Consider the following 12,724-nt stretch of genomic DNA (forward strand, 5'->3'; position numbering starts at 1 on the left):
ATACTGTTGTCAAGCAAAACTGTAATGGCAACGTTTCGGTATAGATCCTTACATTGTTGTCAAGTTTATAACGTTATATTGTTCACACCAAGCATACTAAGAAACACAACTGGGCACATATTGAACTCAATCCTTTAATACACTGTCAGATGTCAAACATGATTCATATGACCTAGATTTGACAAATATTCTTATATTCACCATAAAAATTACAGGCATAGAGGAACTAAAGAAATGTGCCAATGCACAAGAAACATTTCGTTATTTCATACTTAAGACTTTCAAACATTTCTATATTCACAACTCAGAGCTAGGGGTGAAATGATACAGCAAGGTCATGATACGATATGTATCATGATACATAGGTCAAGCTACGATACGTATCGTGATACACATATTTACGACAAATCGTGTGGAAACTTCTTGACTATAATATTTCAGAGCAGGTTCAAAAGGTAAAACTAGCTGTAGATACATGTTTATAATGGCTATTTTAAGTAGTGAACATGAAACGCTAATTCCATACACATTTTGCAACATTTGACTGACAAAAACGCTGAGGCTCATTATAAGAGTAGTGATGAGTTGAGGTGAAATGTCACGTTCAATATTATTACACTTATATAGCGACTTGCCTCAGAACTTCCGCTCTCCAGGGTGAACACTCTCCACTAGACCACGGAGGTGGTTCTAATAAATAATAAGTAATTTATTTTAGCAGATGTATCACCTTGTATCGATAGAGTAAAACATGTATTGTGTATTGTATAGTTTCATGAAAACTCACGATGCACTGGTGCACCGATTTATCATGTCCCCCCAGTACCTCACACAAACTGATAAAATATGATATCACCCTGTTGCTGATCGAGGCCTTTCCAAGCCTGTGCACACTGTGCATGTACATACCTGCCATGCTAGAATCTGCTCGGGTGCTGCATCTATGGCTTTCTTGTAAGCCTTCAGTGCCTTGTCAGCCTGCTCCAGACCCTCAGCAGCCACGCCCACAAACACCAGGGCATTGTAGTTGGTCTTGTCACTAGCTAGCACTGTCTGAAATATACAACCAACAGTACAGCATCCAATCTTGGGGAGATGCAGTAATTGAGGTGACTGGGCTGATTGGTGGAAAATACCAAATACATGGGTCTTATTACCCATTCTGTTTAGTTTTCATGGTCTGTTGGATCAGTTATTTTTCTGTGGGACTGGTTCGGTTGGCGTCCTGAGTGAGTAAGTGAGTTGGATTTAACGCCGCTTCTAACAGTATTCCAGTTATATAGCGGCGTGTCAGCTTAATGTGGGAGGAAAGACCGAAGTAGTGCAGGTCTCAGACATTTACCACTTCGGTGAAACCCACGAGCACGGGTATGGTGTTGACAAACCTAGAAACATAATCGAGGCGAACCAGGATTCGAACCCACAATCACAGGTTTCTGGCGTGCCCAAGGGACGCAACTCTTCACAGCAAATCGCAGCGCCTTAGACAACTGGGCCACCTGTGCCCCCCTGGCGTCCTGAAACATTACATTTGTAGAACACTGTATGACGTATTTAGTCACCTTGCAATGTCGGCGTGCTTCCTTAAATTCTTTATTCCGAATTGCCTCCCTTGCATTTTTCAAAGCGTTCTTTACTTCCTTGGAATCCATGCTGTGTATAGGTCATCCAATTACTGTGCACCAAGACTCTGCACAACATCAGTTTCCCTACAACAAAAAACAGGTCAGCTCAAGCATTAAGGCCTAATTTGAAACTCATATTAACAAAGATTTTAACATGGCAGTATAGATTTATACTTATATTTTGTCACAAATCTGCATAAACGGTATTTTAAACTAATAAGTATTGACCATGTGTCCTGGATTTGTTTAGAATGGTATGTGTTAACTATCACAGACATTCACAACGGTTGTACTCTATGGTGGTGCTCTGTTGTAAATATACAAATTATCTTTGAGTGATTCTATATTGTAAGCCATATGTTAAGTTATTAATTGCTGTGGCATTAGCATATCTGTTAACGTGCAACTCCCATACAATTGGCACAAGACTGGACCATCACAAACCGAAGTGTTAAAGGGACAGTACATCAACGGTTCTGTAGGAAATAATTTAATAGTGTGTCACATTTGCCTCGATTAAAAAACAAGACAGAAGCCAGTTTGCTCTATGCGAAGCTCTATTGTTTTGGTTGAAGAATTAAAAATACAGAGGCATACATTGAAAAATGATCTCACCTATGGCAGGTATGGGCCACCGTACTACAGAGAGCTACCGATGAGGTCGCTTTCTTGTGTAAAGCTATATTGTCATAATTCTCACTGTCACAGTAGTTGAATATGTATATAATTATGCAAAACAATATGTAAAGCGCACCAAAAGGCTTGCATTTGGCCCATCTGTTCTTATTTCAGAATAAGTGTGTTTGTTTACAAACAAGAGGAATGTCCTGTCACATAATAAGCCTACACCCGCAGTGCGGTCACTGGAGCAGAAACGAAATAAGGCAAGCAGAGACGAGTAAACCTGGGGGTAAATGGCTATTGTTTACAAACAAAGCTTCAGACCGTTTGTCCCTTTAATAACTGACTGCCACAAGCTGGGAAACATTGACGCTTATGTGAGCAAAATACCACATGCAGGCCAACATTCACATGGAAACTTGTGTTCGTGCGATATGTTCACACTTAACCATCTGCATTCTCATGATTCACTCAATCAGATTCAAACTCAACATTCATCTCAAACATCTTGATCTTGACATGGACCCCAAGTAAAACACGATTTCACTGACTGAAATAATTTAGTGTTGTGCATTAGAGAACTTTGGTTATTCTATTGTTTTCAGTAAATTGTTCAAATCATCCAACAGCTGATTGGTTCGATCAGATGAAATGTATACTAACCGAACGTTTACTTAAATTTTTGTGAAATTCTCCTGTGCATACACTTTGACAGAGCATTGCCTATTATTTTGACCTTTTCGTTCACTATATGAATTTATGAAAGATTGCAGTTGATGCATCTATATGTATTTATGATAATGCTGAAGCTGTGCAGGACTAGGTTTACTCGGATGACAGCCTACTCTCTATTTATTTCACGGCACCTGTTCTCCAAAAATAGCCTAAATCACATCAAGTCAACAGTCATAAGCCTATGGACATTATTGTTCTGTCAAGATGTCAACTGAGTGTACGTACATCTAACACTGACTTCGGGTAATGCCAATGCTAAACTAGTCTTAATAATTCATATCGTCTCAGCTAAGACTAAGACTAGTTATAAGAGTAATAAGAGACGATTTAGAAGTCAGTTTCGTTTTCACGGGATATAGATTTCGTGATAGTGTCAGATGTTTTTCGGTCGCACTGAAGTACAGCGTTTTCGTGAGGCTTTCAGCATGTGTGAGATGTAGGGAGATACGGCTGAAGAATGAGAATATTTGGACTCACAAGTCTCAGGCTAGATCTATTATGTTCACCTAAGCTGGGCCCCGTCTCTAATATCACAATTTGACGACGCGCATAGGGAGCCGGGAACCAGCTTATATGTGGCCAAATGACACCTGTTGTTATCCCACTGTCCATTGGTCCTTTAATAATGTCTACCAATCAGAGGTCGCATAACAAACTTCGTAGGGTAGTGATGTAAACTTCCGGTCCACATGGTGGTGGTGACATATTCTTATTTCTCGATAATCTCAAATCAACCTGGTGATTATGTCTCTTGTTTTCTATGAATATATTCTTCGATCACATCTTACATAACACTTCCTTTATACGCTGAGTAGAAATGGTGAAGTGTAATTTGTTTTGTATTTTATAGATCTGTAATCCTCGTAGGGCCAGCAATGAGTAATGTTCCTGGTTCAGTGCTTTTGGCTTGGGGTGTGTCGTTCGTCGCTGAGTCCTGCAGTCTCAACACTATATTCTTGCCTACTTGATCTCCGCTGGCCTATTTGGCCTACCCTTGCTTGTTTTGTCTACCCTTGGCTACTTGATCTGCCCTGGCGATCCAGTTCCATATGGTTGTATCAGTGTGTAGGCTGCAGCACTTGAGTCTGTACTGACACACTAATGTAATTGCTGGCGTACGACTGGTACAAAGCTCAATTCTAAGAATGTATTCATTAATGTTTGGGAAAAAAAGATTCAAAAGAGTTTGGTAAGATGTATCTGAACTTCAGCAGCACTTTGTCAGAAGCCATACTGCATGGTCACCGACCAGTTATCGCCATTTCTTTCATGTTTTTGCTGACATGTACAAAGTTGACTGTACCAATAACTTTCATTTTTGTGAAACAATGAACAAATGCACTTATTTCTTTCCGTGGAATAAGCATGATAAGATTAAGTTGACTTCGGTGTTAACGCTACGATGGGGAATCAAGACAGTGGAAAAAGAAGTTTCCCGTCGACTTACTGTACCAGTTATTGCCATCATCTTTACAGCGCGTGCCACAACATCACACGACCCACTTCAGTTATACTAATTATATATTTTAGTATCTCGTGTATCACACTCAATTTTTTTATCATCAAAATGAATAAGAAACGCTATGATCAATTTGTCGTCTGCAAACTAACAAAACCCAATATTCCCAAAATTTGATCTTCACATGCTTATCCTTAACACTATGTACAATGGATTTCGACATATATACACAGGTTCTGCATTTTTGCAAATATGACTAAAATAGGTTGTAAAAATTGTTTTTTTTGGAAGAAATGACAACTGAAAGTGCATCATCGTGGCGTTTGATTTATATTTTCACATGAATTAGTCCTGTCTTTTCTAAATTTGTATTTGAGTTTTTGGGAAGAAATGACAGAACTGAAAGTGCATCATCGTGTTGTTTGATTTATATTTTCACATGAATTAGTCCTGTGTCTTTTTCTAAAGTTGTATTTGAGTTTTTGGGAAGAAATGACAGAACTGAAAGTGCATCATTGTGTTGTTTGATTTATATTTTCGTGGGAATTAGTCCTGTGTCTTTTCTAAAGTTGTATTTGGGGAAGCTAATTATGGTGGGGCTTTTAAAAATATTTCCTCACAAGAGTCCATTTGGTCATCACTTTTGGATAAATATTTCACTCTTCTCATGAAAACGAGCAAAAGTAAAATGCTTGTTTTCACGTGCGCGCTATAACAGGGAGTTGGCGATAATTGGTCCTCAGCGATAACTGGTGGATAGCCTGTATACCATTTACCATTGTTCTCTCCCAACAGTGAGGGTCACTGACACACCTGACACAGAGTTGCGTCCCTTGGGTATGCCAGAAACATATGATCGTGGGTTAATCCCGGTTTGGCCTAAATATGTTTCTCGGTTTGTCAGCACCATACCCGTTTTTGTGGATTTCAACAAAGTAGTTAACGTCTGAGACCTGCATTACTTCAGGATTTCCTCCCATAGTTAAGCTGACATGCCGCGATAATACTGGAATACTCTTCAAAGCAGTGTTAAAAACCCAGCTCACTCACTCACTCTCCAACAGTCAGTGATGGGAGAGGAATCATTTACTTTGTGTCAGCTAGTGACATAAATGTATAAAGAGATTGAATGGTGGCTTTTTCTTAAGAAAAAATGCTTACTGTATGTGATTATTGAAAACTAAAAAAATAAATTGCTGCTTTGGGATGATTAGTTATATAGGTCCATGATTTAATGTGGTAACATTAAATAGGTGAGTAAGTTATGGTTAGTGATGATCAGTTTAATTAAGATATTTATGTCATCTGTTATGTGATGTAGTTTTGTTTTACATTTATGGTTTCAGATCATGACACGCTTTGCGAGAGCCGGTAATGCTAAGAAGATCCCACATGATGGTACAGAGTGGAAGGATATGTTTGGAAGTGGTAGTGAATCCAAACAGAAGTCAGACAGTGTGTCCAAAACACAAGGGAAAAAACATGACAAAAAATTCAAGAAATTCAAGAAGGATAAAATGAATAAGAAAGTCAAAGGCATTGGAAAAAATATAAAGGTTGATGAACAAAAGCCATGGCAAGTGAACAGTACTACTGGTGATAAGATGAAGGAACGGGCTATGAGGAATCAGTTCTTCCGGGATAAAAAAAGTGAACAGAGGCGTGTACAGAGGAAGGATGATAGAGACCGATATCTGGTAAGACATGCTGGTGCAAGGTGTGATCTCAGTGTTCCTGTTTACCGGTAATTACCAGTAATTTACCAGTAAAATTAGGTTTGGACTGGTAATTCATGTGACTGCCTGTCCCTGTGGACCGGCAAATAAACTACCCCATAAATCTTTGTTGTTGAACAAAACATTGGCGATATTCATATAACTATATTTTCGAACGAAGTCAGCTTGTCTGTCCATCAGGGTTTCCCCTGTCTATTTTTAGTGCAAGGAAATAACATTCACTTTGCTTTCGAAATTAAATCTGTATTTCTATCAAATTAGGCGTGAAATATTCAAAGAAAGGAGAGAAAATTGTTACTGGACTTTGTGTGAATGACGTGTAGATCTATCCAAGTTACTTCAGATATGATGTCATGGCATTAAACCTGATGTTGAAAGAACATACAGTTTTTGATTTGTTGAATGTCGGAACTGACAAAAATTAGGTGGGACTGGTAATTTTCAGAGTTGCCAGTCCATCATGTCAATCAGGACTGGCAGTTTCAAAAGCCAGCAGGAACACTGGATCTTTTATTTTGCATGTTTAATAAACAACTTGGGCTGTAACTCATGGTGAAACACTGATGTCATATCAGAAATGACCATGCTAGGCATGCTTACAGCCCCTAAAACATCCAAGTGTTCCTGCTGGCTTTTGAAACTGCCAGTCCTGATGGACACGATGGACTGGCAACTCTAAAAATTACCAGTCCCCAATCATTTTTGTCAGCCCCAACTTTCAATAAAATAAAAATATATGAAAATTACCTGGTTTTAATTCTTTCAACATCATGTTTAATGCAATGACGTCATCTCTGAAGTAACTTAGTTAGATCTACATGTCATTTACACAAAGTGCAGTTACAATTTTCACCTATTTTTTTTTTTATATTTCGAGACAAAGTCGTTACAAATATATATTTCACCTCGAAGCAAAGTAAAATGTTATTTTATTGCATCAAAAACAGGCAAGGGGAAACACTGATCAGGCTGATGGTAACAGACATGCTGACTTTGTCGGAACAATAGACTTATATCATGTATATGAATATCGCTGATGTTATGTTTAACAACAACCACCTATAGGGTACTTTATTTGCCGGTCCACAGGGACTGGCAGTCACATGAATTACCGGCCCAAGCCTAATTTTACCGGTTAAAAACTGGTATTACCGGTAAACAGGAACACTGCATCCCCTTCTTTCAGGTCGCACTATAGAAACTGGTCATATTCCACTTTATACATGATCTAAGATATGTTGGGTCCAACCAGTACAAATAATCCTGATTATAGGGTCTGCTCACATGTGATTTTTATATAACATGTAAACACACACAGCATTATCATGGAATGGCTTTTGAAATATCCCTATACTGTTATTGTTAATCTTGGTGAAACTTCCCAAATTTGAATTAAATATTTTGCAATTACACAACTCAGAAATGTGAGTCCACCATGCTCAATGTTAGAATGGATGCAGGAAAAAATATAGTGCGTCCCAAGGGATGCACAGTACTATTCATTGTACCAAATTCTTGACAAGAAATACATGAAATATAAGATCCTGTGATTAATGTAATGATGAAATCCTACAATACAGTACATGACACCATTACTTTACAGGACCCTCATATCAGCTGTATTGACTCTTGAAATGAATTATTGGGGGTGCCCTGGACCCCCAGTGTTGTAGGGCAAGGTAAACCATGTGATACACTGTGATGTTACTGATATACTCCTCAAAGTGACATTAAACCCAAATCCTCCTAATTACCAAATTTTTCCAATTTTTTAAAATCCTAGATATTAAAAGTAGAGACGCTAGCTGGATCTTGATTCCCACTTACCAAAACTGAAAAAACATCATGGACATTTTGATAAGGTTCTTTATCATGTTTATGTGAAACATTTACTTTTTACAATGTTCTTATAACATTGCACAAGCCTCCCTGGATCCCTTAAGTCTTGGAACTAAATGCTTCACTGGACAAACAACTCCTATTATCATCTAGAATGTCAGAGTTGTATCATCAGTGCCCTTGTGTAGATGTGTGGTGTCTCCTGTGTAGGTGTGTTTCAACTGCCGGAAGCATGGTCACCGGATGGGAGACTGCCCCCAGACGAAAGGCTCCAGCAGTCATGGCACAGGCATCTGCTTCAAATGTGGCTCCACGGAGCATGTGTCAAGTGCATGTTCCGCAAAAGTAGCTCCAGGTAGGGTTCTTGGGTTTCCTCAGGATAAGGGCATTTCTTATTTAAGGTGTTTTTGTATCCCTACCGCACATTGCATGATGGACATGTCTGTACATCTGTCCATAATGTTTGAACACAATTATTTATATTGTGGACATTTAGTTTACCGTTTTTGCCGTAATAAGCGCCATGGGTGCTATGAAAGCTAACAAAGGGGAATTGCTTGTTGAAACCATACAAGGTAAATTTGATGTCAGAGCGATAGAGAATGGACATATTCAAACAGGAAACTTTTCTGTTTCATTAATAGCTTCCAGGACCTTATATACCCTATTAAGACGACTCTGTTTTATGAAAACAGAGCTGTACGATAAACAAGAAAATATTACTTTCATATAAAAGTTTGGGCTTAAGACATGGGTCTTATAAATATCACTTACAGGCTGCAAAGGGGTGCTTTTTTAAACGGGTGCTTAATACAGCAAATACGGTATTACATTGCATGGAATCATTAATCGAGGAGTACAGCCCAAACAGTGTGAACAGAATTATAAACCATTTACTCTGTATCTTCTGTGTATGTACTGTCTACATCGTCATCATCTACACACCTAATTGTCATGTGGTATGTTTTTCATATAAGGTTATTTATGTTCAGTGTTCACAGCATTGATTTGCCTATACCATGTATACTTCAGTGAAGTCTGTCACATCTATTGCTGTTGTTGTTCCAGAGAATTACCCATTTGCGAAGTGCTTCATCTGTGGGGAGATGGGTCACATCACCAGGCAGTGTCCAGACAACCCAAGGGGCCTCTATCCTAATGGTAACTAAACTGCAGGATTTATCTATAACTATGCAGGACTGTGTGAGAGGTTTACCAAATTTGCAGATGGTGGATATAGCTTGGATGGGTTATTTGTGGGAAGAAGAATAGCTTTGTATTTCATCATAATGATTCTGAGAGTGCTGTACAACCTCAATCTTCAGCATGTGTTCAGGGGCATGTCGTTCTGAAGATATAAGTGTTAGTCTGCTTCCTGTATTACATTGTAATGATTCCGACACCCTCCATCTTCAGGGGATGCTGTAATGAATGTGGATCTGTAGATATAAGTGTTGTATCTGCTTCATGTATTACATCGTAATGATTCCGACACCCTCCATCTTCGGGGGGTGCTGTAATGAATGTGGATCTGTAGATATAAGTGTTAGTCTGCTTCCTGTATTACATTGTAATGATTCTGACACCCTCCATCTTCAGGGGGATGCTCTAATGAATGTGGATCTGTAGATATAAGTGTTGTATCTGCTTCATGTATTACATTGTAATGATTCTGACACTCTCCATCTTCAGGGGGATGCTGTAATGAATGTGGATCTGTGGAGCACTTAAAGAAAGACTGTCCTGACCTACAGAAACAGAGAGGTACTGTGATTGGATGTGTTTGTAGAATGTAGCCGAATGAGATGAACGTGCCAGTTTCTAGGTAGAAGTACATGTATGTTACCAGTTAAGTGAGTGAGTGAGTTGGGTTTAACGCCGCTTTTAACAGTATTCCAGTTATATCGCGGCGTGTCAGCTTAATGTCGGAGGAAAGCCTGAAGTGATGCAGGTCTCAGACATTTACCACTTCGGTGAAACCCACGAGCACGGTATGGTGCTGACAAACCTAGAAACATAATCGGGGCGAACCGGGATTCGAACCCACAATCATAGGTTTCTGGCGTGCCCAAGGGACGCAACTCTGCACAGCGAAACGCGGCGCCTTAGACGACTGGGCCACCCGTGCCCCCACCAGTTAAGTTAAAGATGCTATATCCACTGCAACATGTCTTTGAATTTGTCAAGAAACTAACTCCCATTATTTGTGAAACTGTATATTTCAGGTATTGAGACTGTGACAATAGACAAGATGAGCAACACCCAGAGTGCAGACACCGAGTTGGACACATCACCACAGCCACCACCTAAGAAAAAGAAAGGTGGACATGGTGGAACAAAGATTGTGAAATTTTGATATGTAATAAATTGTCCTGATAGAGATACCTTTAGTTTGTCTGTGGAGTCTGATTAGCCAAACATCCCAGTCATAGATGATGCCACAGGTAGATGTTCTATCTCCAGACTAGCTGAGCATCTTCATCACATACTGAACAACAGCACAAACACATTTGTTTTGTACAAAGTTTAATAGCAGCAAGTTATTTTACAATTAAATTAAAAAATATAGAAATCCCAAGGTATAATCTGTACAATAACTTAACAGTGTGTACGCTAAGTCAGCTAGTTGTTATTCTGGGTATGAAGAGGTATAAATGATAACACAATCACATATCACACATTTTAACTATACACAGCAGAAGATCGCAGCACAACATTGTCAGTTACTAGTTAACAAGGAGGCCCTTGCTTAGCAGTACAGCACAACATTGTCAGTTACTAGTTAAACAAGGAGGCGCTTGCTTAGCAGTACAGCACAACATTGTCAGTTTCCAGGTAACAAGGAGGCATTGCTTAGCAGTACAGCACAACATTGTCAGTTTTCAGGTAACAAGCACAACAGTTTTGACAAATCAATGCATACCGGTAACAAAGACTGGCCCCTAGAAACTACAACACAACCAGATTTTAAAACCTCAAGCATTCATGATTGGGGCTGAGGGAAAGACTGATGGCCAAAACATTCTTTTTGCAAAACAACACAAGTGATCATGTCTGATGAATTCCTTTGATCAGTATGGCCATGAATTCAATTAAGTATGCAAAACATGTAGGTACTTAACTCAAGACCCTAACTATAACAATTATCTATGAGTATCTGACAAAGGGCTGTTTCCCCAAATCGCCATTGAGAAGAAAACATATTAACAAAATTTAACATTGCACTTGCTTGAAAGAAACTGCTCAATACAGATACTGCTCACTGTGTTTTCTTGGGTTGACAAAAGTGATAACATCATGAAGCCAACATCATTAGCAAGGTAGGCATGGACTATTCAAATATACCAACTTTATTCAACATTGATCCAATTGTGATGAAATGATATGTATAGCACTGATTAGTGATAAAATCACACCATAGATCATAATGCACTGCACAAAAACTGTTACATACTTCAGAATTACCATGACACGTTTTAACATCAGAACTACATATATCAGTGAGTGCATTTTGAACCTGTTAACATAAACGCTTTTCCTATCAATGAAAATTGGGATTAGATGATAAGACATTTCATACAACAATATTCAGTGCTTATGCACTTTTGTTCATAATCATTCCTTGAATCGTGTTTCAAAGGTTCAAGGATGATACACATGCATCAAGGTTCAAGGATGATACACATGTATCAAGGTTCAAGGATGACACACATGTATCAAGGTTCAAGGATGATACACATGTATCAAGGTTCAAGGATGACACACATGTATCAAGGTTCAAGGATGATACACATGCATCAAGGTTCAAGAATGATACACATGCATTAAGGTTCAAGGATGACACACATGCATCAAGGTTCAAGGATGATACACATGCCTCAAGGTTCAAGGATGACACATGCATCAAGGTTCAAGGATGACACATGTATCAAGGTTCAAGGATGATACACATGCATCAAGGTTCAAGAATGATACACATGTATCAAGGTTCAAGGATGATACACATGTATCAAGGTTCAAGGATGACACACATGCATCAAGGTTCAAGAATGATACACATGCATCAAGGTTCAAGGATGATACACATGTATCAAGGTTCAAGGATGACACACATGCATCAAGGTTCTATTGCAGTTACTGATAGAAGTGACTCACTCAAGCTGCATTGTATTGACCTTGCATAGCTCTATCACTTATTGGTATTTCTGGGCTGGGAACATCATATTGCACTTTCCAGGATCAAGGAATGAATGTTACTTGTTGGGGATGTGAATTCAAGGATTATGAAATGGACATACTATATTTGATAGAGGAGATTCATTTCCCCACACAAGTGATGAGACAAGCTGTAAACAACTGTAGCTAAACAAAACCCAATATTATGATTAAGTAGGAGCATGCATGTATACAGTTTTAAAAGAAAACATATATAGGATATGCTACAACAACTAAAATCATTTCCAAGATCAGTACGCATGTATGATAGAGGTGTGCCTCACTGTAGAAATAACTCCAACTCAGTCAACAAAACACATCACTTATTGGGACAATTTGAAATTACCTGAACCACATCCTTGTCTTAAAGATCAGGACTGTGTCCCCTGCCGTGATATTGCTGGAATATTGCTAAAAGCGGTGTAAAACCATACTCACTCCCTAAAGATAAGGACCTCTTCATATTGATATATACAAGTACTATCAGCACTCTC

General features: G+C 38.8%; 2 protein-coding genes across 4 annotated transcripts in view; one reads left to right on the forward strand and one right to left on the reverse strand.

Moving 5' to 3' along the window:
• LOC124135690 (tetratricopeptide repeat protein 37-like) overlaps positions 1–3,564 on the reverse strand; it is a 68,261-nt gene extending 64,697 nt beyond the window's left edge. The window contains exons 1-3 of the mRNA XM_048395808.1: positions 3,459–3,564; positions 1,563–1,709; positions 910–1,053 (exon numbers count right to left, since the gene is read on the reverse strand). Of these exons, the coding sequence (XP_048251765.1) occupies positions 910–1,053; positions 1,563–1,652 (234 nt within the window). The 5' untranslated portion in view covers positions 1,653–1,709; positions 3,459–3,564. The remainder of the gene's footprint in view (positions 1–909; positions 1,054–1,562; positions 1,710–3,458) is intronic.
• A 68-nt stretch (positions 3,565–3,632) lies between these two features.
• Positions 3,633–10,395, forward strand: LOC124135691 (zinc finger CCHC domain-containing protein 9-like). 3 transcript variants are annotated; one of them, XM_046501153.2, is made up of 6 exons: positions 3,633–3,719; positions 5,787–6,137; positions 8,226–8,370; positions 9,084–9,176; positions 9,708–9,779; positions 10,241–10,395. In XM_046501153.2, exons 2-6 carry the CDS (start codon positions 5,790–5,792, stop codon positions 10,369–10,371), a joined length of 789 nt encoding a protein of 262 aa, XP_046357109.2. In that variant the 5' UTR covers positions 3,633–3,719; positions 5,787–5,789; the 3' UTR covers positions 10,372–10,395. The 3 variants fall into 3 exon arrangements, with proteins under 3 accessions (XP_046357109.2, XP_048251771.1, XP_048251766.1); XM_048395809.1 differs by lacking the exon at positions 3,633–3,719 and adding an exon at positions 4,150–4,170; XM_048395814.1 differs by lacking the exons at positions 3,633–3,719; positions 9,708–9,779; positions 10,241–10,395 and adding exons at positions 4,148–4,170; positions 9,431–9,513.
• Positions 10,396–12,724: the final 2,329 nt, after the last annotated feature.

Source organism: Haliotis rufescens, unplaced genomic scaffold (assembly GCF_023055435.1).
Source record: "Haliotis rufescens isolate VD_foot unplaced genomic scaffold, xgHalRufe1.0.p SCAF_1, whole genome shotgun sequence".
NCBI lineage: Eukaryota > Metazoa > Mollusca > Gastropoda > Lepetellida > Haliotidae > Haliotis > Haliotis rufescens.